At 41.1% G+C, this 27,465-nt stretch overlaps 1 protein-coding gene across 1 annotated transcript in view; it reads right to left on the bottom strand.

Annotated features, from left to right (window-relative positions):
* Positions 1-27,465, bottom strand: part of C8A (complement C8 alpha chain) — a 60,876-nt gene that overhangs the window by 24,342 nt on the left and 9,069 nt on the right. Inside the window, 6 exon segments of the mRNA XM_033915529.1 lie at positions 3,986-4,056; positions 4,059-4,185; positions 7,029-7,218; positions 11,603-11,750; positions 13,897-14,041; positions 20,445-20,544. Coding sequence (XP_033771420.1) covers positions 3,986-4,056; positions 4,059-4,185; positions 7,029-7,218; positions 11,603-11,750; positions 13,897-14,041; positions 20,445-20,544 — 781 coding nt within the window.

A 27,465-nucleotide genomic window follows, 5' to 3' on the forward strand; every position in this document is an offset into this window, starting at 1 on the left:
CTTGCATATATTCCTTGTAGAAGTTTTCTATTTGAACTGCTGAAAACAGGTTGTATGTGCCAAGAAATCACAAGGCCATTTTCTCTTTGTGTTCTGAGCTCTGTGTCTTACATCTTGTGCTTTAGAGAGATAAGAAACATTGCTAGACCTTAGATGGAAACTTCCCACTAACCCCCCCCCCCTCCTTATGTTTGCTACCTCTTTCTAATGTATCCTGTTACCAAATATGGTCTTTCCTACAGTCATATGCTGAGAAAACTGACCCATGTATAATGCTATATAAATGGACTCATAATAAAGGGACAATTTCTTTGGGACAAAACCTGAGCCTGTGCTCCTTTCTTCCTAAAGAGACTGTCCCCAGATGCATCTGACTTACAAACGACAGAATGTGTGAGACAGTATTGGGACCAGAACCTTTTCAATATCTGTACGAATCTCCATCAAAATCCTGACACTAATTCATAAACTATGCTCCTCAGACCACTTTTGCTCCTGTTTTGACTTCTCATATCCTACATATTCCCACAATCTACTCAACAAGTGCTATTAATGGTTCTATCCTTCCCCCAAATCGATTTCGATCACATACGCGCCTTTATTTTCTCAGTCTTTTCCAATAATCTCACTCTCAGTCTTTGAACGGAATTGCTCTTTTCCCAATTAAAAGCAGCATTAAAAACTTTTTTTTTTTTCTATCTCAACGTTGCAATAACTAATAGCTCTGCTTTCTCCGCGCCTGATTCATGCTACCATGGCAGTGGTGCAACCTCACAGTACACTTCTCCCTGCGTATTCGCTGTGATAGGGGATTAACAGAACCGCAAATACCGAAAAACCGCGAATAACTTTTTTATATGTTATTTGCTGTTTTCTATTAAAAAACATCGTGAATATAGTGAAACCACAAATAACACGGTGGGAGACCAGGCCTGTTTCTGAAGGAGAGACAACACACGGTGAAGAAAGTGCTGGGAATCAGCGATTTTCTCTGTAAACACTTGGAATCAGCAATTTCTCTATGCAAGCTGATGTTATTTGGGGAGGGATGAGCCAGCAAGCTAAAAACCGTGAATAATCGAAACCGCGATTGCTGAAACCGCAAATACGGAGTGAGAAGTGTAGTCAAGACTTCTCTCCTAATAATATTGTAGTTCCACTCCCTGCTTTAGATGTTCTTAATCAATGGGTGGCATATCAAAGGCAGGTGACAAGAACAATCGCGCTGCCAGACACCAGCCGCGCCAAACAATCGAGCGCTGACAATTTGGCGCAAGACACAAGTGCGCCACGGGAAAACTTTAGTTTTAAAAACTCCGATGGGGGGTGTGGGGGAACCCTCCCACTTTTACTGCATACTGTTCGCGCTGTCGTTGGTGGGAATGTGGGGGGTGCAAACTCCCCACATTATAAGAAAACAGAACTTTTCCCGAAAAAAAAATCCAAAAAGTTCCATTTTCTCTATAATGGAGGGTTCCAAACCCCCCCCCCCACAGCAGCGCGAACACTATGCAGTAAAGTGGGATGGGTTCCCCACTCACACCCCGCTTCGGAGCTCTTTAAAACTAAGTTTTCCCACGGTACGCTAGTGTCTTGCGCTGAATTGTACTGCCCTCCATTGTCGGCACGCTGGTGTCTCGTGCGCAACTGACTATGAACCCAAAGGCATAATAAACTTAATAAGCTGCTTGTATGTCAATAGTGTTTTGTATTGCATAAACAAGCACTTGTTAAATTGCTGCTGGAGCACAATGCACACTTTTATGCACTGCGAAGACAATTCTATCTGGCAGAATAGGATGATTAATCGCAGGACATTTCGAAACAGCCACAATGAATCATCCTCTCCACGATGAATCATGCCCCAGTGCCTCTCCTCTGCTCTACCTCCCCCTGCCAGTGCCTCCCCTCTTCCCCCCCCTACTAGTGCATCTTCTCATCCCTCGCTCGCCGCCAGTGCTTCTCCTCCTCTATGCCCCCCCACACCTCTTGAAAAGTTTGCCGGTGCATCTTCGACCCCCCCTGCTCAGCTGGCCTTGGCTCCTTTCTTCTTTTTTTTTTTTATCTTTATTCATTTTTAAACTTATAATAAGTGAATTATATCCATACAAATAACCATAAATATATCACTTAATAATCAACAATAATACATATAATATTCTCTTATCTCCCCCCTCCCCACCCTTATCTATCATATAATCAATACTTATACAACATGTAACAATAAAAATACCCCCCCCCCCACCCCATAATTGAACTTGTAAATTAAGGAAACAAGATTTTTCTAATCATTACAATACTTTTTTAATGGCTCCCAAATATCTTGAAATTTCCTGAAACAACCCTGTTGTATTGCAATAAGTCTCTCCATTTTATAAATATGACATAAGGAGTTCCACCAAAAATTATAATTTAATCTATTCCAATTTTTCCAATTATATGTAATTTGTTGAATGGCAACCCCAGTCATTATAAGTAATAATTTGTTATTATTTGTAGATATCTGACTTTTTGCTCTCATTGCCATACCAAACAGCACAGTATCATATGATAATGCCTCAGGGTTATCTAATAAACAGTTAATTTGGTCCCAAATTGATTTCCAAAAATTCATAATGAATGGACAATAGAATAATAAATGATCTAAAGTCCCTGCTTCGAGTTGACAGTGCCAACATCTATTAGACTTAGAGCTATCCAATTTTTGTAAACGAACAGGGGTCCATAAAGCGCTATGTAACAGAAAAAACCAAGTTGGTCTTGGAGGATGAGATGTACAGTATCGGCATCCATGAGCCTTGGCTCCTTTCTGATGTCACTTTCTAGTCACGGGATATCAGAGGGGAGACAAGGCTGGCGCATGCAGGGGATCAAAGAATCTGCTCACACTGGTGAACTTTTTGAGAGGTTTGAAGGCTGGAGTGTGTGGTGCGTAGTTCCCCCACAAGAGGTAAGATATTTGGGGGATGCAGGGAGGGGGCACTCTTACTTGGGGGGTGCATAGCAACCCATAAGAGGTCAGCTGCTGCCGTGGATGATTCATCGTGGCCGATTCAGCAATGAATGACTGTGATGAATCATTCTAGACCCCTATCTGGAACCTAGTTTAGCAGTATAGGAGCAAAAGGTAAGGCTAATGCTAGAGTTTGCTGGTACTGTTTTGAACTCAGTGCCTGAAGGGGCAGGTGACACTAGGGATCCCTCCTGCCTTAGACCTACCTATACCACCAGCAGTTGAACGAGGTAAGCCTAGGGGGTCTGCTACAGAAGGGTGTGGATTTTCAGGGAGTCTGTATTCAGGAGGGGGGTTCCACAGAGGGGTGTTCAGGGTGGTCCTTTGTGAGGATCTATTTAGAAGGTCTGGTGGGGGGGGTGTCTTTGGGGTAGGGAGAGAAAGGCTCAACTGCAGCCCCTTTAATAATGTTCCCTAGGAGCAATGGGTTGCAGATCACTGGCCAAATGTTCCCAGGAAGGACAAGTAACACAACTCACCAGGCTTATCGCAAATTGCGCTATTCATGTATTGTTAGAGTCGCTAAACTGTGGTACTTGAGATACTGCAGGTTAGGGAGTCGGGAGATAAACTAAGGCCCTCTTTTACGAAGGTGCGCTAACCGATTAGCGTGTGCTAATCTATTTCGCATGCGCTAAACACGTGAAGTCTATGGACGCGTTAACGTTTTAGCACGCGCTAATTCGATTAGCGTGCGCTATTTCGGTTAGCGCACCTTAGTAAAAGAGGGGGGTATAGGGAGATAATAGACAAACTTAGTAAATTCCCCTGCTACAGATTTTAAAAAATCGCAATCACGTATACAAAGAATGTGTAACAAAATATAACATGATAAGAGAATGCTGTCCACCAAGTACATTAGATAGACTGTGATCCCACCAGGACACTACGGAAAATGTTTGAGTACCTGGTTATAAACCACTTAGGCTATATGTGGTATATAAATACTATAAATAAATAAATAAATAGTACCTTCTCAGTATATTTTGTTATGTTCTGAAGACTTCCTACAGACTTTTCACTGGTGACACCGTACTGCACACGATAGGAACATCACTAAATGATATTCCTAAGGTTAACCCTATAGAGGAGGATTTGTCCTTCTTAATGGCATTAAGCAAATCTCTTGCATCTTCGTAATACTCGGATGAGAATCCAGAGTCCGCATGAGCCTGAAATAAAAGAGGACGGATCATTTTTTAATATCATTTATTTGACTTTCTTTTTTTTTCCCAAAATTCATTTTATTTTGCATCGCACGACTGAACTGCTTCACGGATACTTCAATGAAATAATAAAGATACAGGAAAAATGGCATTTGCAGATTTACTCGTCTTTTCAAACCAGCCTAATCATAGTTCAGATTGTGCAAAATTTAAGGTTCCTTTTACAAAGCCTCGCCAGATTTTAAAAAAAAATAAAAATATCACTGGCCGTGGCGGTATTAGCTCAGATGCTCATAGAATTCTTGTGAGCATCAGAGCTAATACCACTGCAGTGGCTTCATAAAAGGGAGGGGGGGGGGTAGTTCCTTGAAGAAATTATGACAATTTCCCTTAAATATTTGCTCTGTAGAATTTTCCAGGATTAACCAAAATGCATTGAATGCGTATTACTACTTGAATGATTGGAATACCAACTAAGGGCCTCTTTTACAAGTCCACGCAAGCGGCTGCACAGCCCCGAAGCCCTTTAAATCTCTATGGGCTTTGGGGCTGTTACCGCAGCAGCCCGCGCTAAACGGCTTCGCAAAAGAGGCCCCAAGGTCTCCTTTTACGAAACCGCGATAGCGGTTTCTAGCGTGGGGAGCCGCGTTGAATGGCCCGCGCTGCTCCCGACGCTCACTGAGTTCCTATAGAGCTATCGGGAAGCAGCGCGGGCCATTCAGCACGGCTCCCCCGCGCTAGAAACTGCTATTGCAGTTTCGTATAAAGAGGGGTAAAGTCTAGCATTAATCCTAACATATGGGATCGCTGCTCCTCAACCAGCTTTTCCAAAGGAATAGGAAATATATAGAAAGGCGAAGTGGGGGTGAGGGGGCTTTGCCTTATTAATCTTGCACTGTATGTTCAGCTGGTATTCTGCAAGTCAGATTACCTGAAAGAACAATGACAATTTTTATCTATTTCACCGAGGGCTCCTTTTACAAAGGTGCGCCAGCATTTTTGGTGCACGCACCGGATTAGCGCCCGCTACCCGAAAAACTACCGCCTGCTCAAGAGGAGGCAGTAGCGGCTAGCGCGCGGGCATTTTATGTTTAAATCTATTTTATTAAGCAACAGTAAGTACAACTACAATAGCAACCATGGTATACATTTTCAGCAAACACCCGCGGAGGACTGGACTCTTATGTCCTCCCCGGCCCCCCCCCCCCCCCCCCCCCCCCCCCCAACAAAGAAAACCCTACCCCCCCACCCCCCCTCCCCATCCCCCCACAGAGACAGAAACACTCGGAAGCAGCGCGCTAAAACCGCTAGCGTGCCTTTGTAAAAGGAGCCCTAAATTGACAAAATGATAGGAAAGGTTTGTTTTCTGCCTTAAATGATATATTTTTTTTTCTGCCCCCTGACCGTGGAATGCTCTACCATTGCATCTCCGCTCAGAAAAATCTCTTGAGAGATTCAAATTCAAACTTAAGACTTTTCTTTTTAAAGATGCTTACAACCTCTGATTCACTTCCTTTCAAACAGAATCCACATAGCTCCTTAATGGATTTGAAGCGAGCCCTATCATTAGGTACCTTCCTCCCCTCCACTTTCCACCCCTTTATTTTTATTTTCAAATCTCTATGTATTTATTAACTTACCATGCCCCTCCTCCCATCTTGTCTCCAATATGTCAGTCTGTCATGCTCCCTCCTTTATTATTTTTATTACCATTATTTTAATTTTATGATTTGTTTTGCTTTTAATTTTAATCCTTTTTAGGCTGATTCCATTGTAAACCGTTTAGGTACCAGTTTGATAAATGGTAAATCAAAGAATAAAGACAACTTTCAAATAGCCCACATAATTTTAAACCATGTGGGCCCTTGTAACATGAGTATGTTATGCAAATTTTCTTTCTCCCTCAGTTAAAAGTACTCATGCAGTGGAACTCATATATACTTCGGCCCGCTGAGGAAATATTTCAGCCAAGTCAATTTACCAAGGTAAATTACTGTTGATCCGAGCAAACAAGCTGCTAACTTTAAAAATTGCCCTTTCTGGGTTCAATTTGGGAAGTGCTGATTTGTTTAAACTCTGAGCAACATGATTGTAGAGTCCAGTGGTGATATCAGAAAGCATAGACTATAATCATTGTGGTTGAGCAACATGAGACTGTGGTAACAATTTGCAATAGCGCAAGAGAACGTGTGATAATTTAAAAAACGGGACAATGTGGTTTTGTACGGAACTGAAACTGAAAAGGCTTTGCTCCAGTCCAGGTCTTCTGACCCAATGGGGTATTCCCGTTGAGCTATATTCACCGAGAATGTGGTTTGATAATATGTTATTTAAATCAGTATGATATAAATATATTTATTATGTGGTGATAAAACATGATAAGTACAATAGAAGGCTTCTTGAAGTTAGTAGGTATTTATTGTTGGGAAAATTAAAGAGGTACAAAGGAAGGGGTGGTGGTGATGGGGTTGAGAAGGAGTGGGGGCAGAGAGGAGGATGACCGCAACCCCCCCCCCCCCCCAATTACCGTTCTTTAAGACTTTGCATTTGTTAAGTCTGCTTTCTGGCACTTATGCAGGCTTCAGAATGTGTGCAGAAAATTTTCAGTTTTATGCAAAACAGAACACTGATAACCATATGGATTTCTGGGACACTGTATCCCAAGGGATCCGGACGCTGACTGTGCCACTTTAAGAAGGGCTGCATCTTACCAATGCTGACAGGAGTTCTCTTGTATTAGTTATCACACTTCTTTACAGCCCTTCAGCATAATTCCAGAAGCAAAAACAACCACCCAGCGATTCAGACATCTAGCTTGTCGAGTGTCTTTCGAGAACTAGCAAACTTACCTGGAACTGATACAGATGAAAATTGTAAGGCTTTCGAAAGTATTTCTCATCATCCCCATAGTATAAGCGCTCACAGGCAGGATCATATTTCAAATCTCTCCACTCTCCATTGTACACATACTCACACTGGCCGCCGTAATATGTAGGATCATACACATACTGCCTTTCGTCTTGTGTAAGTATGTCAAATCTTTAAGAAAAAGACAATATCCAGAAGTCTTGCTGTAGTAATGTTTTGCAATATAATTGTTTTCCTGTTTCTACAGCAGAGGCATACCTAGGGTATGTGACACCCGGGGCCCATTGTTTTTTTACACCCCCTGCCATCAATTTTGATACCCCACCATGTAAAAAAATATTTTTAGTAATGTTCCCCCCCAGGTGCCAGCCATGAAGAGGTGTTCCCGGCCTAGGAGTCATGGTCCGGGAACTTCCCTTCTCACGGCCCGGTGCCAAGGCTCTGGATAGTCCCCGTGGCCCAGCATGTTCCCAGCCTTCTCTCCCTTCACCTTCCATGAAGCTGAAAAAACTGCTGGCCTCGGCAGTAAATTCAGCTACGTCGTCCGCGGGCTCCCCTTCCTGCTTTCTGTGTCTGCCTCTGCAATCCACCCGGGCGGAAACAGGAAGTTGGGTCATTGGCAGGAGCAGGTTTGCATGCCTGGAGGCAGATTGCATGCCTGGCACACTCCATATATATGCAGATCTCTCACATGCATATTCATTAGAGCTATCCTGAAAATCCCATTGGCCTGGTGGTCCTCCAGGACAGGGTTGGGGACCACTGGATTAGAATACAAATCTCCAAACTGACCCTCATATCTTGAGCCTGATCTATCAACCTTTTCCTTTCGCTGTTCTCCATGAGGCTACGAGCCAGGCATTTATTACAGGCTCTGGCACGTTATTTTATTCTATCAAGAAAAGTAGGTGCCTACTTTTGTTTACTGAATGCCAGCGCAAGTGGCTGAGAATGCACATACCTGGAGACATGAGCACTTACAGCAGCCCTATAGCTGGTGCAAATGCCCTCAACTAGATGTACACATGAACACACCTAAATTATTGTATTCTATTATTTACATACATATGTGCTCCACCCACCACCTAAGTAAGCATCATCAAAGCATGGCGTATCCTTTTTCCACTAGTTGATATTCTAAAAAAGATCATTTACACACATAAGGAATTAGAATTCAGGATGCCCACAAAAACACTCCTTGATTTTAAATGGTTACAAAACCAAAATTTATCTGAATATTCTTTCACCTTTGAGGCTACAGTTTCATCAACTCATAAAGTTTTATATGGTATCTGTAACCCTCAATGTGTGCACCACCTGTTACTCAGCAAACATTGATGCAATAATCAAGCTCGGACCAGACTCTCCGAAGCATATCTGTCGTGATCACGTTTACAGCTTCAGCGATGCGTTCCTGCAGATCATCCACAGTTGCGGGTAGTGGAGTTAGGTACACTCTCTTTCACGTACCCCCAAAGGAAAAAGTCACAAACAGTAATGTCCGGTGATCTCGGGGGCCACTTCAGAAACACCTGGTCATTTTGTCGCGTTGCATTGACTGAAGATTGTAACTTCTGCACCAATGGCAGCTTATAAGGGTGGAAGTGCAAGCGATTGTGGAAGATCTTAATCACTCTCTCCTCAAAAATGGATTTCCTGTCCTATTAACCCTCTTTCTTCCTCCCCTCTTAAAGTCAATCAATTTGTACCTTTGCTTAATCTTTGTAAACCGCATAGAACTTCACGGTATTGCAGTATATAAGCTGTTATTATTATTATTATTATTATCTTGCTAACTGTGCTTTTTGGAACTTGTATTTGCCGTCATCTTATTTATAAACATATTCCAATAAGTTTGGATTTTGTAACCATTTAAAATCAAGGAGTGTTTTTGTGAGCACCCTGTACTGTATTCATTTATGGTCCTTTTTGCCACCTAAAATTAAGCAGCTCCTAATAGAATTATTCCCATGGAGTGCATTCTGTGCACTCTTTGGAAAAAGACTGTGAACTCTTCTCAAATACTGCACACCATTTATGACACTGCCTCCAAAACAAAAAGATTTTTAAAAAATAACAATGAAGATCCCTCAAAATTCCTGTAAATGACAACGAAAACCACCTCAAAAAACCCCAAAAAGGTTTGTGTAGCACATCACTAATTCCAAATGCCGATTGCAAGGACAATTCAGTTCACGCACCAGTGCGTTTGTAGTCTAGGATGCCAACATCCATCAATCACAGGTTCTCTTTTTTTGCATAAAACAAGCAGAAATAAACTCCCTCTCATTTTGTTCTGATGGGACAGAGCTTTCAAACACAATCTTAAAAATGATCTACTTCACTCACTGAAAATAAAACAGTCCTTTCAGCTGATGGCTCTTATGGTTATTCACACACAGGAAAAAGTGGGAACGGACAATGAACACTCCGCTGAAGATCACTGATGTGAAAAGATCTGTTTATTTCAATAAAGGAAACATATATGCACAGTGCTGTGTCGGGTCCACAGCTTATACCAGGGGTCTCAAAGTCCCTCCTCGAGGGCCGCAATCCAGTCGGGTTTTCAGGATTTCCCCAGTGAATATGCATGAGATCTATTTGCATGCACTGCTTTCATTGTATGCTAATAGATCTCATGCATATTCATTGGGGAAATCGTGAAAACCCGACTGGATTGTGGCCCTCGAGGAGGGACTTTGAGACCCCTGGCTTTTACAGTACATGTGTCCTTTATTGGTCCTTGGGGCTTTTTCTTTGCTGCTATAGATTACTCAATGGATGAGGGTGGTGAGATGGGCATTCGTTTTGAACTATAATTCTAGCCAAAATTTTGGGATCACAGTTCTTGCTCAAAATATGTACAATTTACTTGTTGCTTCGTTCTTTTTGTATAAGCGCTTTCTTGTCCAGTGGTGTGATTCTCAATAAAAAAAATTGCTTTAAATTAAAAATTAATAGTTTGGTGGATAAAGATCCACAGCCCTAGTCAGTAGAAGACATCCACATCCACTGAGAGTCTACTGTATTGTGATGTCATAATGCCTCATTCTACCAATGTTTAAGAGTCAACGTCATCAGTGATGTCACAATGGCTTGAATGTCCTATACTTGGATCATGTATTACATTTAGCAGTGATTCCAATTTCTGAAGACATTTTTTTTTTTAAAATTAAGGAAGGATATTATCAACATGGGCTACCAATAAGATAAAATATTTTATTCATAAACCTAGTTATTAGAAACGAGGTTGCATTCTATAACGTGGATCCAGTGCTAAAATAGCACGTTAGTGGTAAATTAAATAGCCCATCTTAACGGTAACCCACACTGATAACTATATCCCTAAAAGTTACCTGAATATCTCCAGAATATAGGTACACACTTTTACACCAGCTCTGTGGTTGGCTTAAGTGCTTGCGCTTAAGCTTATACACAAAACTATGCCTAGTTACACTCCTAGCCTATAAAAGAAAGTGGGCATCTCAGGGCTCCTTTTACTAAGCTGCAATTGCATTTTTAGCGCGTTCAGCATTATAGCGGGTGCTAAACCCACGCTATGCAGCTAGAACTAAAGCCAGTTCAATGCTGGCATTACGGTCTAGCGTGCGCAGCAATTCAGCGCGTGCTAAGTGCACGCTAAAGCCACTATCGCAGCTTAGTAAAAGGAGCCCTACGCGGCTAGAACTAACGCCAGCTCAATGCTGGCGTTAGGGTCTAGCGCGCACAGCAATTCAGCGCATACTAAGCGCGCGCTAAAACCACTTTCGCAGCTTAGTAAAAGGAGCCCTACGTGGCTAGAACTAACGCCAGCTCAATGCTGGCATTAGGGTCTAGCGCGCGCAGCAATTCAGCGCATAATACGCGCACGCTAAAACCGCTTTTGCAGCTTAGTAAAAGGAGCCCTACGCGGCTAGAACTAACGCCAGCTCAATGCTGGCGTTAGGGTCTAGCGCGCGCAGCAATTCAGCGCATACTAAGCGCACGCTAAAACCGCTTTCGCAGCTTAGTAAAAGGAGCCCTACGCGGCTAGAACTAACGCCAGCTCAATGCTGGCGTTAGGGTCTAGCGCGCACAGCAATTCAGCGCATACTAAGTGCGCGCTAAAACCGCTTTCGCAGCTTAGTAAAAGGAGCCCTACGCGGCTAGAACTAATGCCAGTTCAATGCTGGCATTAGGGTCTAGCGCGCGCAGCAATTCAGCACATAATACGCGCACGCTAAAACCGCTTTCGCAGCTTAGTAAAAGGAGCCCTACGCGGCTAGAACTAACGCCAGCTCAATGCTGGCATTAGGGTCTAGCGCGCGCAGCAATTCAGCGCATAATACGCGCATGCTAAAACCGCTTTCGCAGCTTAGTAAAAGGAGCCCTACGCGGCTAGAACTAACGCCAGCTCAATGCTGGCATTAGGGTCTAGCGCGCGCAGCAATTCAGCGCATACTAAGCACACGCTAAAACCGCTTTCGCAGCTTAGTAAAAGGAGCCCTAAGTTTTAATGATTATGCATTATTGATATGGCTGCCAAAAGAGCAATTTATGCAAAGTAATTGCTCACCCTCTGACTGCTACCTCAGACCCAGGTATGGGGAAGAGATTTTTGCAGAGCGTCTCACGATCATTTCCGGCATCACAGTCTCTCTCATCAGACGCATCTCTACAGTCTGGTTCCCCGTTGCATCGTAAGTGAGGCTTGATACATCGCCCTAGAAAACACCTCACCATTTTATACCCATTTTCAAATATTTGAACACTCTCCAATACATTTTTTCAGATGTACAGAATCCTTGATATCTTTTAAACCGCTGAAGAATGCTCCAGTGTACAGCTTGTCAGTTCCAGCCCTTGACATCCACAACCTGGTTTTCAGGTAAGCCGAAATATACTAATTAAGTTCTGGTCAGCCTTAAAGACTATTGAAAGGGCACATGCTAGTTTTGACTTTTGAGGGATGAATATGGTCAAGGGTGACTTAATTGTGTGCAGGTCACAAGCATAATATACATGATGTTTTCTTGAAAGTCTGTTATGATATTATGAAATATATTTTTGTTGATTTCAATATGTTTTATTGTGATCCTCCTTCGATAGAGATTGTTAAATAAAATAAATTTAGGCCCAGTAATTATTTTCCTGCCCAAGAGAGCTTAAAATCTAATTAGTTCCCAAGATTATGAATAATAAAGCGACTTCTGCCCAAGTCCAAATAGAGCGCCACTTCCATTTGAACCATAGCCACTAGCTCTCTGGGTATCGGTGGATGCTGAGCTCCCCCCCCCCCCTCCAATATTGAGCAAACAGTGTATGCAGATGAGTGGATATAGAGCTGGATGTCTAATGGGACAAACTGATCAGTCCTGGTTTTTCTTTCACTCCCCCCCCACCCTTCACTGGAAGCAAATGTAATCTTGGGTTGCTTACATTTCAGTGAATTCAAGTGGGGTGAAACAAGGAGAACAGTAACTGTGTCTGTGCCTTTTGACAGACATATGTCATCAACTTGTGCCAGAGACACTGTATTATAACTTAAGGAGAACAGGCAGCTCACCAGTATTTACCCTGTGGGACGCTCAAACTATTTCAAAAATAAATTCTTGTTTTTTCCTCCTAAGACTGAAGGTTTCAGTTTTATGTGGGGCTCCTTTTACAAAACCACAGTAGAGGTTTCTACCACTGGCCAGCGAGGTAAATACTCCAACGCTCATAGGAATTTTATCAACGTAGGAGCATTTACCTCACTGGGCCGCGGTTAAAAAAAAACAAACCCTCTACTGCAGCTTTGTAAAAGGCAGCATTTATTTTATCAAAACATTTCTATTCTACTCAGGGCCGGATTCTCAAAACTTACCGTGCCTTTAACGATGGTCGCTAAACCGGCTTCAGCCGGTTTATTGTGGCAGTATTTTACCGCGCGATTATCAGAACGGCTCACTGTGGTCTTTTCCGAGCCTCCTTGCAGCCTCCGACTCTGCCATGCAAATGTATTACAACGGGGTCATAAATATTAAAATGGCAATAAATTGGACTCATTAATAAATGAACGAGCACTCCGGGCAATTCTCCTTCACCGTGTGATTATTCAGGCGTGGCGCCAGCTTTTGATGACCAAAAATTACCGGCTGGTCCAGAGGTGCTGGAACTGTGAAAAAGCGCATCTCAGGCATGTGTTTCCGGCTGTGGCTTATAATAAAATTTTAAAAATATACCATTCACATAAATAATAGTAGTATTATTGTGTAATAATTTCAGGGAAAAAACCCCTCAAAAGCATGCATCTCAGGTATGTGTACTAAAGGCGTGTCTTATGCGCGCTTGTTGAAATCAGACGCATGAATCTCCCCTCCCTTCCATCCAATAGCCCTGGCACGCCTATGATTGGCACAACAGATGCATATGGCGGGCGCCTATGATGTGTGCATATATTGCGTTCCATTAAGGCACGCCCACGGTATGCATGCCTATGGCATAGCCTTTTTCCTAGCACATGTGCATATTTATGCCGCTTTCTGTGGACCATTCTATGCATGGGCCGATCATTATCGCCAGTAACTCATCTCATGTAACTCTGGCGACCCTCCGTGAACTCCGCGAACCTCATTTGCATGCGCAGTTCTTTGAGAATGACTCATCTTTTTGAAAATGTTACATTTGCAGCCACAATAGCGACTGATATTAGAGAATCCGACGTTATTAGAGAATCCGGCCCTCAGTCTACAATTCTAAATGGAGTACAATAATCCATTCTACTTGTAACACACACAATCATAACAGAGAGCAAACAGGAACATATACCATGAGCAACTCGCAGTTTCTTTAAACATCCTGACTCTGGCCACCAGAAATATGGCTCACCTGTTTCTTCACACTGGAAGTCTTCACCGCATTGGGCTTGTGGCACACATCTCTCTGTTGTCTTGCAAGATGCTTCATCCCAGAGATAACCAGCACATATTCTCCCCTCATACTTGGCTGGCTGCTGTAATCTGCGGTGTCTATACTAAATTGCAAACGCAAAAAGAGGAACCATCAAAGACTATGCATTTTTTCCTTCAAGGTACAATATTTAGGCGTGATTCTTGACTCACGGCTGTCTTTTCAGGCACATATACATGAAAGAAATTTGACCATGTCACTCCCCTTCTCCATAAAGCCCACTGGCTACCCATTACCCATCGCCTATCCTACAAAATACTTCCACTAACATTCAAAACCAAACACGCTAACTCACCAGCTTTCATAGACCAACTCCTGATCCCATATACTCCCTCCAGGACACTTCATTCCAATAATCAAAACCTACTCACCATCCGTTCAGTACGTGAACTATTTTACAATACCACTCGCAAATCCATCTTCTCGGTTACCACTCCCTCTCTGTGGAATGACCTCCCATTGGGTCTTCGCCTAAAAAATTCTTTAGAAAAATTCAAGTCCAAACTTAAGACTTTTCTTTCTAAAGATGCCTACACTCTCTGATCTCATTTCTTTCAAATAAAATTCATGTAGTTCTTTGATGGACATTGAGAAAAAATGCTTCTTTTGAAACAAGCACTACCATAATGTATCTTCCCCTCCCTCCTCCCTTTTATTTTGATTTTTAATCTTGATGTATTTATTAACTTATCTAATTTCTCCTCCCATCTCGTTTCCAGTGTGTCAGTCTGCCTATGCCCCCTTTTATTTCTAATTATAGATATATTTTATTTTTAATTTATTTTTTAAACACTTTCTATTGTAAACCGTTTAAGTACCTGTTTGATAAACAGCATATTAAAGAATAAAGAAACTTGGGAACTTGGAATTGGTGAAAAAGGTGTATTTTAAACTGAGATTATTGAGTAATCTCAGATCATATTTGTCTGGAGCTAATTTTAAATGTGTTCTTCAAACAGTTTCATCCAGTCTGGACTATTGCAATCTTGTTCTTTGGGGAGTATCTACAACTGCAGTTCATGCATTGCAAGTAACCCAAGATTCTATAATTCGCGTCCTGTTTGGGATTGCAAAATACTACCGTGTGTCAGAATTTTACATCAAAATGTACTGGCTACAAATTGAATATAAAATACAGTACATGTAGTTGTTAACATATTTGTATGTACATTGGATAGCACCAAAATATTTGGTCGATAGGGCATTTCCATATATGCCATCTCGCAATTTACGTTCAGCTAAATGTGAAGATTTGTCTATGCCAACCGTAAAGCAAATGAGATTGCAAACGACTAGAGAAGGTGCATTGGTCCTGATAACTGGAATAATATTCCATTATATATTAGGCAACAGAGAGACCTGGATACTTTTAAAAGAATGTTAAAATTATATTTACCTGTCCCAGGATCGCGTTCGTTGAAACTTTTCTAGCGGTTTTTACTTACCGCGATGCCGAAGAGACGGGGCCGGAGTGCCGCTTCTGCCTCGCGGCGTCCTGGAGCCCCGGGTCTCGGGAATATTCGTGAACTCTTGCGGCGCATGCAGGAGGTCACAGCGACGTCGGATGGCGGCCCACAGAGGACACAGGGAGGCGAACCCGTTGTGGATGCTCCTGGGCCCGATACTACACTGAGCCCCGACGTTAGGGCACCGCCCCCGCAGCCCCAGATGACCAGCTCTCCCAGGGGCGGGGAAACCCCGGATTCACTGGTTTTCTCCTCTCCAGAGGCAAGTTTGGAGGTTGGGGCCCACTTTCCCAGGGCCCCCATGGAGGTATCTGTGGGAACACCATCTCAACATGAGGGGGAAGGGCAGAAGACTCCCCTCAAAGGACTTCAGGACGGTGAGCACTTTACATTTACACAAACTCCAACTGTACTGATTAAACCTGCAGAAGTGACTTTAGACTCTATTTGGGACTTAATGGCTGGTTTTGTTAAAAATATTACTCCTACACTTCAACAAATTGAAGGGAAAATTAAGGAACACGATAAGGAACTGAAGAATTTAAGAGAAGAAACGAATACTTCTAACTCATCTATTCAAAAAATAGAAAAATAAATTGTATCATCGAAACAAATTCAAGAGACCTTAGTTAAAGACAATATTAACCTAAGGAAGAAGATTGAAATGCTTGAGAACAACTCACGTAGCAATAATTTAAGGTTAATTAATTTTCCAAGACTCGAATTAGTAACACCTAGAGATATGCTTAAGAGATATCTAGTGGAGAATTTAGAGATACCCGAAGATTCATTACCACCATTTTCAAGGGTTTATTATTTGCCTGATAAAGAACAAAATCAACAACCAAAAGTAAAATCTTCAGATCAAGAACCCTTAAACATTTCACAGATCTTAGAAACATCTGAGAAGGATTTAGCATCACCAGCCACTATGATTATTACTTTAGCTTTGCCAATTGATAAAACATGGTTGTTAAAACTTCACTTTAAAAATAGACAAAAAAGCTTTTTTGGCTATAAAATACAAATGTTCCCAGATTTGGCACGGGAGACGCAAAGGCGCCGCCGTGAATTTCTTCTTTTGAAACCTGGGGTTTTATCTTTGGGGGCAACTTTTTATTTGAGACACCCGTGTAAATGTATTGTATATTACCGTACTCTTAAATATGTGTTTTTTGAACCATCACAACTGACCAACTTCGTGGCTATGTCTCGTCTGAATGTTAACAATCTTTGAGCCCTATAATTTGGATATTGTGACCCCATCTCAATGCTATAGCTCTCAGTTTCTTGTTATATTACTGTTTTTCTTTATAATTTCGCCAATTTTCTTTAATTCTTGGATCTGAATTTGTGGACTTGAGCATAAATAGTATATTTGTTAACTTAGGAATTATATTACTATTGTATTTGATATCTATTCTATTCTTGCTTTCTGTACAAGTGTAATACTTGAAATTTAAGTTGAAAATAATAAAAATAATTTTTTTTTTTTTTAATATATTTACCTTCTCCCTCTCTTTTACAAAGCCGAGCTGGCATTTTTAGTGTTGGCCGTGGTGGTAACAGCTTGGATGCTCATAGGAACTCTATGAGTGTTGGAGCTGTTACCACGGCAGTTAGCGCTAAACTAAACTAAACTAAACTAAGCCTTAGGTTTATATACCGCATCTTCTCCACTGAAGTAGAGCTCGACACGGTTTACAGAGTTTAAAAAATATGGGAAGAGAGAAGAGAAAGAGTTGGGGCTATTTTGTAAAATGAAACATGAGTGTTGAACACTTATTTTGGGGTTGGATTGGTGCTGGATGGCGTGATTAAGGGGAGGGTTTTGTAATTGTCTCTTATCTATGGATGTCTGTAATTTAATGGCCTCTTCTATTAAACTGCGCTAGCAGTTTTTAGCGCGGTGAGCCGCGCCAAAAGGCCCGCGCAGCTCCTGAACTCTAGGAACTCTATGAGCTCATAGGAACTCTATGAGTGTCGGGAGCAACGTGGGCCATTCAGCACAGCTCACCACGCTAAAAACTGCTAGCGCAGTTTAATAAAAGGGGGTAAATTATGTGTATACTTTTGGGCCCACTTTGATAAAGATGGGCTATAAATGCATCAACTATAAGCTATAAATATTGGAACAGCGTGTGCATTCTTTAAGAAGACTGTGCACTTATTATCCGGGAGCAACATTTCATCACAAAAAATTTGGCCTCCTTACCCCAGATTTATTTATTTAAAAGATTTCTTAACCTCCTATAACTAGGCGGTTTAGACAACCATATAAAATAAGAAACATACAGCACATATTACATTACATTGCATTAGAAATTTCTATTCCTCCATTGCCTTGCGGTTTGGGATGGATAACCTGGACAAACCGGACTAACTTGTGTATGCTGGACATAAATGCATATTTTCCCACTGCCTAAAAAACAGTCTTCCTTTACAAGCTAACCAGATGTACCTTGCTATCTGTGAACACATGTATCCTTTGAAATGCTAACCCAGCTGGCCTTTGCTACAAAGTTCTTGTCTCCATTCCCTGCTGGAAGGATACTTCTCCAAGGTTCTGTGGCCATTGTTCATTTGTGCTGAGCTGTTATCAGTGCTGTATGACTTAACATATGCAAGGCACCCTGAAAAGCCATAAAACATTTATAACAAGCAACAACCCCTGCAGGATGAAGGGGGAGGAGAGACGTGGGGGCCTGGTACCAAGACAGAACTTCTAAACCACTGGCTGGACATTTGCTGTCTGTCTCTGAAGCAAGGTCTGGGAACCAGGCACAGCTGAGGTGCTGGAAGGTCACCCTTGCCAACTTTCTGCATAAGACTACCTACAAGGTCACCATCCTGAAGATGTACAGCATTGTAAAACCACAAATCAGCATCTGCAAGGTGATAAGGATTCCAGACATGGAGGAAGAAAGTTCACGAAGTGCCCTCTGTTTCTGCTCGGGCCCCCCTACTTGAGGGAGAAGTGAGAGAGGCGTGGACTGGGGGAGGGAATAGTTAGGTATACATTTTTTGTACCAATAGGGACGTACATGACCAGAGTTCGGGGATGTGCTTTTTTTTTTTATGAACAGAGAGAGAATTTCTCTATATAACTATCTATGCATCACAGGTAAAACCAGAGAGATTCACTTGCTTATGCCAGCGGGGATGTGCTAGCCCTCTTCTTAGGCATATCAGTGTAAGTTCTACTCTCCATTGCATATTCTGAACTGACAATATAATATTTCTTTCTGCTATGTCTTTGATGCTGTAATTTTGTAAGTCTTTATACTAACAATAAAAATATTGTCTGTTTTGGAAAATACAATGCCGTCTAGTAGTCATTCCAATGAGGTAAAATAAGCGGCATTACTTCAGGTTCAAGGCAGATTACAAAAGAATTACAAAAAACGTATTACAAGAAGAAGATATCTGGTAATTTCTAGAGGAGATAAAAAGTAGATAATGTTGCTCTGGAGAATCAGGAAGGTATTGGGAAGTGGTATTGGGAGTGGGAAGGAGCTAGTGGTATTAAGACGTTTGCAGGAATTTCTTGAAAAGTAGCGTCTTTACATTCTATAAATAATAACAGGTCCTTCATATCAGCCATATTTTACAGCATTCAACAGCATATCAATACAGAAACATTCATTATCCTGGAAAAAAAAGCATTTATTGAAATGCTTCCACAAATAATGTCGTTTTCAGAAGTTTCTTAAACTTCCGAAAATCTACAAGAACTCTTAGGGCTCCTTTTACAAAGCTGCGCTAGCGGTTTTAGCGCACGTTTAGCAAGCGCTAAATTGCCCCGCGTGCTAGACACTAATGCCAGCTAAAATTCTACGCGCTAAAATTCTGCATGCGCTAAACGCTATCGCAGCTTAGTATAAGGAGCCCTTAGTGGTCAAGTCAACTTATTCTACAGTGTTACTCCCATGAAAGAGATAGCGGAGGACCTAGCACGCTCCTAGTACTCTCATAGATGACTTCCCATCCATCTTTTCCCCATTTTACTCTGTCGATGCATGCACGCAGAATTTTTAGCAAGAGCGTTCATCTAATGCACATAAAAATTATTGAATCAAAACAAGGCCCCCAACTATCACCATTCCCACCGCCACCAGCATCTAAGGGTAATGAGTGTCTGAAAGATTTAGAACATCCATGAGAGGAGTCTTAGTGGGGGAGGGGACCGTTTTAGTCAATGAATTTTGAGAATAGGGCGGTTTTGATCGATTTGCGGAATGCATTACAATGTCTGAAAAGCGTTGTAAGGATTCCACTATATTCATATATACTGTCATTAACATTTTTTAAAATCTGAAATGTTTCCGTAAGATTTGGTTGCAGTTTGATTTTTATATTGCGTCATGTACGTACAAAGGATTATGAGGCAAAATACCATGTCTAGTGAATAGAGTTTGGAGAACACAGAGGTGAAGTTGAAGACCACGTTACCTTTTATGAGACCTGGGTGGGTGGAAATGGAGGTTAGACTTGTTTCAATGCCCTACCTTCGCTCCTCCTAAACTTACTTGCTCCACTTCATCACTGACGCTGAAACCGTGGATTGAAGACAAAGTTTCATTTTATTTTTCTTTCCAGCTTATGATTTATCTTTAATCTTATCTATTGTTTTGCCTTTTGTCTTTGTTTTGTTCTATTTCTCCAGAATTCTACTGTTCAACGGCTCCCCCTTCTGCTTCTATTCCTTTCTCTCCTCTCTTCTACCTTCCAAAGTATTTAGATCAATGTTTATTTTATTTTTATTTTTCCTCTAACTCTACTTTTCACTTCTCTATTACCCTCCAGGTACTTTAGTTAGATTGTGAGCCTTCGGGACAGTAAGGGAATTTTTCAAGTACCTTTCTTATTTCTAATCTTAATGTATATTTTCTGTAAACCGCTTAGAACCTAACGGATGTAGCGGTATATAAGAAATAAATTACATTACATTACATTACATCATTGACTCTGCTCAATCAAATGCTTAAAAGGAGCTCTTACTTTTTTCTCTTGGCAAGCAAAACAAGGAGTCCATTCTGTCCACTGACCAAGCTGGCAGTCAACTGGGGCCGGTGTCCCATCTGCCGATCTACGGTCTCTCCTAAACAGAATTAGCAACTCCAGATTTATATTGATCATAGATGTAAGCATCTATTTAAGTTACAACTGCATACCTGGCAAAAATACAACCATGTTAAAAAATGCCTAATGCCATATAGGGATGCAGCTCTTACCATATTGCCTACCTTGATTTTAGAAGACCGAGGCATGACCAATGTAGTGGAGGGGATTCAAAGCCAGACCCAAATCTGGTGAGTTTTAGCCAGCCTCCAGCTTAATGGAAATTTTCCATTTTTCTCAGTTTCACTGGGAAAAGTGTTGAAATTTTTCGAGAGAATCTATATATTACATCTGACAACTGTGGATTCTAGGATTCAAATAAATCTGCTGAAATGTATACATTCTCATATCACATGTTTAACCAATTCCCAGAATGCATTGGAGCTTCAGTGATACTTCTCAAGGGTTTTTAAAAAATTTTTATTTTGCATTTATGAATATTATACAAGTAGAAACAGTTAAGGAAAATCACATCATAGAAAAAAAATCCTTGAAAGATATATCATCCATATACCACAATATTATGTGCTCTAGTGCACAAACACCCCCACCCCCTTTTACAAAACCGTAGCTTGGTATTTAGCACCGGCCATGACAGTAACAGCTCCGACACTCGTAGAAATTTTATAAGTGTTGGAGCTGTTACCGCAGCGGCCAGCGCAAAAAAACATGCTACGGTTTTGTAAAAGGGGGGCTTGGGTTACCAGATTTTCCATCTGGTAAAAGTAGATGCATGACCCCGCTCCATAACACCCCCAGGTTCACTCCGTTACACTCCCAGCCTTGCCCTGCCCCCCACCCCCCCGCTCAAAACTCAGCTCTGCACAATCCTTGTCTCTTCGGGCCGGGGCTGGAGTGCATCTGCGCAGCCCTGCGGCCCTGATCTCACCAGCTTTTCAAAACCTGGACAAAATGCTGGGTTATGAAAAGCCTCCTGGATACCTGGACATGTCCTCTAAAAGAGGACGTGTCTGGGGAAATTCCGGAAACCCTATCCTGGAAGAGGGGGGAGGGGATTGGACAGAATCGAAAGAATATACACCTTAATGCAACAGGGTTATTCATAAGAAAAAAATATTTTTAAAATAACACTATATTACACTAATATATACACTATATAACACTAATTATAGGAAATTTTCAAAGGTTTGGGAGCCATTGATAACTTATTGTAGAAATTGATCTTATTATTGTTCATTTTATTATACACATCCAGGGTGGGAGGCTGGGGTGGGGATTTACAAGGTTATTTTTTAAATATGATAAAATTATTGATAGTTTTTAAAGAATTAAGTTTATAGATTATTAATTAAAGGGGTGAGAGGGCTAAAATGTTTGTTTAGGTATATTTGTTAGTGTAAAGTGCTTTTATTGTATTATTATATATGTGTTTATTTGTTAATGCACTATGATTGTTTTTAAAATTAATAAAGTTTATTAAAAAATAAATAAATAAATAAATAAATAACACTAATGGTTGATAAAGTCCTGTAAAAAAGCAACATTCTTATCACTCCATAGTAGACTCCACTAAATGCTCCAATGCTCATAGAATAGCAGTGTCAGAGCACTTTGCACCCTGGTTTAGAAACCTCTACCGCAGCTTAGTAAAAGAGGGCCTAAGATGACTCCAAATATTAAGCTTCTACCTAAAGCGGCAGTTCATTAGAAAATATATCTAATGGAAGATTACAACAACCACACATTTACACGGTCCGTAAAGTTGAAACGTTCCACTTAAAGACTGGACCTGTTTTCTATATGTCACCCTTCTCTCTTGAGTAAATTTGGTAAGATCTGGGGGGGGGGGGAAAAACATTTTTTATATTTGTAAAATAACCACAGAACTTGAAAAATACAGGGCTCCTTTTACAAAGCTACGATAGCGTTTTTAGCGCAAGCAGAATTTTAGTGCGTGCTAAACCCGTGCTACGTGGCTAGAACTAACGCCGGCTCAATGCTGACGCTAGCGTCTAGCGTGCGCTAAGCACACGCTAAAACCGCTAGTGCAGCTTTGTAAAAGGAGGCCAAAAATGTACCAGACGCCCGGGAAAATTCGGACATGTCCTCTTTTTAGAGGACTGTCTGGTGCCTGGATGGACTTTCCAAAACCTGGTAGTTTGTCCAGGTTTTGGAAAGCCCCGACCTCCCGGCCGCATCTGGAGGGTCTCTGAGTATGCATGGGTGATATCACACACATGCTTGGAAGGCCCTCCTAGAGTTGAGGCTACCAATGTCGAGGGATAGTCTATTCCGTTGTATAGGGCCTAGGGAGTGGAACAATCTCCCTGAGTACATTTGCCAGATGAAATACAAGGTATGAGACTGTGTGGTTAATGAAGAAGAGATGATGACAGTAAGGTGCTGGTCGCCTTTGTATTTTACTGTTTGTATTTTTGCTTTGTTTTGTGGGTGTATTTATTGTCGATCTTGTATGTATTTTGGCACATCATTTTGTACTTTTGTATGTCATGGGTTGCCTTACAAAATTGCATTCATAACTTTTAAAACATTACAAACCAAATCTCCCCCAATTCATTGAAAAATATCTGATTCCATAGGAGCCGTCCCGTCTCCTCAGATCTTCCGACCACAGATTACCTATTGTCCCCTCTCTGCGAATCACTGGCACAAAACGTCAAGACATCTTTTCTGTGTTGGCCCCTCAGCTTTGGAACACTCTCCCCCCTCTTGTGAGAGAAGAGAACACTCTAGATCGCTATAAAGGCCTTCTTAAGAGCCAGTTATTTAAAGAAGCTTTTAATATCCAAACCTTTCTCAAGCCTCCTCCCATCAATCTGACCAAAGAAACAATTTGCAGCGTTCTTCCTTTTGTCCTTTCCTTAAATGTTTATCTATCCTATATTCAATTGTATTTCCTCCCCATCTACCTATCGTTTTGTGTTAGTCTAGTCCAAGCTTCCCATCTACACCCCCACTCGCACCCTCCGCTCAAAATCGGAAATACACCTATGCATTCCCCCTGGAAGGTCCCTCCTCTCAGAAACTGCCCACAAACGATCCTACAGCCACTTCATTCCACATCTCTGGAACCAACTCCCCCCTCAACTCAGGCAACAGAACTCATTATTGACATTCCGTAAAATGGTAAAGACCCTCCTCTTCAACTAAAGGTCTCCCTCAGTCTACTCCCCCCCTTAAACCCCATCTCTCTCTTCTCTCCCCTGTCTAACTTCTCCCTAAATCTCAGTATAGTCCTCTCTATAGTCTGTACTCTGATAAATTGTATCTAAACTCAAATAACCTGCACTAAACTAATCTACTTATACTAAACTAAATGACTTATCTAAACTAAACTGCTTATACGTAAACTCTACTCTTAATTTGCTGTATACCCCCTGTATTTAACTACTGCATAGTCTTGTATGTCCAAACATTTAAACCTATTGTACATCTTATTGCCTAATTACTTCCATTGTGTATGTTTACTTGTAGACCGTTCTGAGCTACTGGGAGGAAGGGATAAAAATCTAAATAAATAAATAGTCTAGTATGTCTAATATTAGCAACACCATTTGGTTAAAGTTGTTCTATCTTCTTTTCTTTTTTAAAAAATATTTGTATTATGGCGGTTTTTTTATCAGGTCAAAAAGAAATTTTGCTGTGGACAACGGGGATAACATTCCGCCAAAAGGCTTATCAGAAATGTAGCACGTTAGTCCAATGAAAAATAATTATTTACAATGTGTCTGTTGACCTTTATTTTTCTCTTTCCAACTCGTCTCTAGCAGAGCAACCCCACTATTTATCCATGGTATGAAAAGGTTTCATTTATTTTTATTGATTTACTTCATAGGCTTATACCATTTTCCTCGGAAAATCAACTATGAAGAAGGTTACAAAATGCACCATTGTAAAAATGATGTGAAAAATAATAAAATGTAAACAGGCTCAGAACATTGTGCATAAATTTTTTAAAATAAAAAAGATTTCATGGGTGCTGCTGTATTTACTATGGACTCGATATCCAGCCCATGTTGTTGATCAGCCAATAAGTTACTTCTAGCTAAAGGCTGCACTAACTCCAAATATTCAAAGCCAGGTCAAGTGCAACGCCCAGCTTTGAATATATGGTTATGTTTGGCAACCCAGAAGTTAACTGGACAGCAGACAATATTCAGACCGGTGCACAGTTAACGCCGCATAAGGTTAGGACAGCTATTATGATGTCCTAATTTTATGTTCTTAGTTATTGGACCTTACCAAGGTAGGTTTAGGACTCAACTTTCTCCTACTTGGAAGAACCATGCGGTGTTCCCCAGGGTTCTCCTCTCTCACCTACATTATGTAATGTTTACCTTTCATCATTAGGTTTGTGTTTGAAAAATCTGGACATAGGGATGTTTAGCTATGCCGATGACATTACAATTGTCATGCCCTTTAAGTCAGCATTGTCTTAGATCACTGCTAAAGTTGAAACCGTAATAAGGTACTGAAGGGGATAGACTTAGTAGATAAGGACAGGTTGTTCACCTTCTCCAAGGTGGGGAGAACGATGAGGGCACTCTCTAAAGTTGGAAGGGGATAGATTCTGTACAAACGTAAGGAAGTTCTTGTTCACCCAGAGAGTGGTGGAAAACTGGAACGCTCTTCTGGAGGCTGTTATAGGGGAAATCACCCTCCAGGGATTCAAGACAAAGTAGATAAAGACAGGTTGTTCACCCTCTCCAAGGTAGGGAGAACGAGAGGGCACTCTCTAAAGTTGGAAGGGGATAGATTCTGTACAAATGTAAGGAAGTTCTTCTTCACCCAGAGAGTGGTGGAAAACTGGAACGCTCTTCTGGAGGCTGTTATAGGGGAAATCACCCTCCAGGGATTCAAGACAAAGTTAGACAAGTTCCTGCTGAACAAGGACGTACGCTGATAGGGATAGTCTTAGTCAGGGTGCTGGTCTTCGACCAGAAGGCCGCCGCGTGAGCGGACTGCTGGGTATGATGGACCGCTGGTCTGACCCAGTAGCGGCAATTCTTATGTTCTTATGATGCAACAATTTACACTTAAACTCCATTCAGACAAAACAAAGTTTTTTGTGGCATCTTCTAGTTTCAAGTTTCAAGTTTATTTAGTATTTTGATTACCTCGCATAGTCCAAATCCAATGCGAATTACACAAGTTCCAAAATTATAAAAAAATTAAAAAAACATTATAAAACTAACAAACATAATATTCATTACCAATACAATATTATATGTAAGGGGGGAAGGGGTAAAAACACTAAACGTAAATACAATTTTTTTTAAAAATTAAGAGTAAAAATAAAACCAGGGAAGGGTTAAGACACAAAAGGTAAGGGAACAAATACCCGCTTTATTCTATTAAATCGTCTACCTGAATCAATTGTAGAGTATGACCAATCTATTGGAAAGCGTCTTTGAATAGCCAGCTCTTTAGAAGACTTTTAAACTTACTAAGAGATTTTTCTTCTCTTATATTAAGTGGAAGTGAATTCCAAATTTGTGGAGCTGTAACAGAAAAAAATCATATCTCTTTTAGAGTATAAAACTTTTAAGGAAGGTACTACCAACAGGGCTTTATCTAAAGATCTTAAGGATTTTATGGGGGAGTATGGAATTAGATATATTTCTAAAAGTATGGGAGCTTTATTTATGTGTGAGTAGAGCTATTTTATAAGTGATTCTATAATTTACTGGAAGCCAATGTTCTTCCTTTAGAAGCAGTGTAACATGATCAAATTTTTTATTTTTCTTCATTAATTTTATAGCAGTGTTTTGAATAGTTCCTTTTGAATTCTCCATTAGTATAAATTCAATTTCTTATACAATCCATCCGATTAAAATATTAGGACTTATTTTAGACCAGCATCTTACCATGAAAACCCAGATAGATGCAGTAGTACGTAAAAGTTATTTTACTTGACGGAAGCTATGAACTATTAGAGCTTACTTTGAACTTGCTGCCTTTAGATTATTGGTTCAATCGCTGTTATTAAGGGCTCCTTTTATGAAGCCGTGTTAGCAGGTTAACGCGCGTAATAGCGCGCGCTAAATTGCCAGCCGCGCTAGCCGCTACCGCCTCCTCTTGAGCAGGCGGTAGTTTTCCAGCTAGGGCGGGGGTTAGCGGGCGCTAAAAAAGTTGCGTGCAATAAAGCCGCTAACGCGGCTTCGTAAAAGGAGCCCCAAGTCTTCTTGACTATTGTAATATTATTTATTTGACAATTACCAAGAAAGAACTGGCAACTGGTTAGATTGATTTACGGCTTGAAGAAATATGATCATGTCACGCCTTTTTACTGGGAGCTACATTGGCTGCCTATGGAGGCTCGGGTGTTGTTTAAGCAGGGTTGCTTCCGTTACACGGCTCTCAATGTACAGCTCCTCTTTACTTGGTTTATAGATTTTCTCTAGCTTCTTACAGACACAGTAGAAAAACTCATCCCTTGTTTAACTGTCCTTCTGTTCAGGGCTGCAAAAGTAAGAAGTTTTTAAATCACACGTTAGCGTCCCAAGCAGCTCTTCATGATGAAGAGTTTCGAACGTTCCCGCTTACAGCCTATTCTTACAAACATTTTAGAATACAATTGAAGACCTATCTTTTTTCTAAATATCTGACTATTTAACTCATTTTATTCCGTGCATTGTGACTATTGTTAGTAATCTTTTGTAAACCGCGTTGAAGATAGTAACATAGTAGATGACGGCAGTTAAAGACCCGAATGGTCCATCCAGTCTGCCCAACCTGATTCAATTTAAATTTTTTTTTTTTTTTTCTTTCTTCTTTGCTATTTCTGGGCAAGAATCTAAAGCTGTACCCGGTACTGTGCCTGGGTTCCTACTGCCAAAATCTCCGTTAAAACCTACTCCAGCCCATCTACACCCTCCCAGCCATTGAAGCCCTCCCCAGCTCATCCTCCACCAAATGG

This window comes from Geotrypetes seraphini, chromosome 12 (genome assembly GCF_902459505.1).
Source record: "Geotrypetes seraphini chromosome 12, aGeoSer1.1, whole genome shotgun sequence".
Lineage (NCBI taxonomy): Eukaryota > Metazoa > Chordata > Amphibia > Gymnophiona > Dermophiidae > Geotrypetes > Geotrypetes seraphini.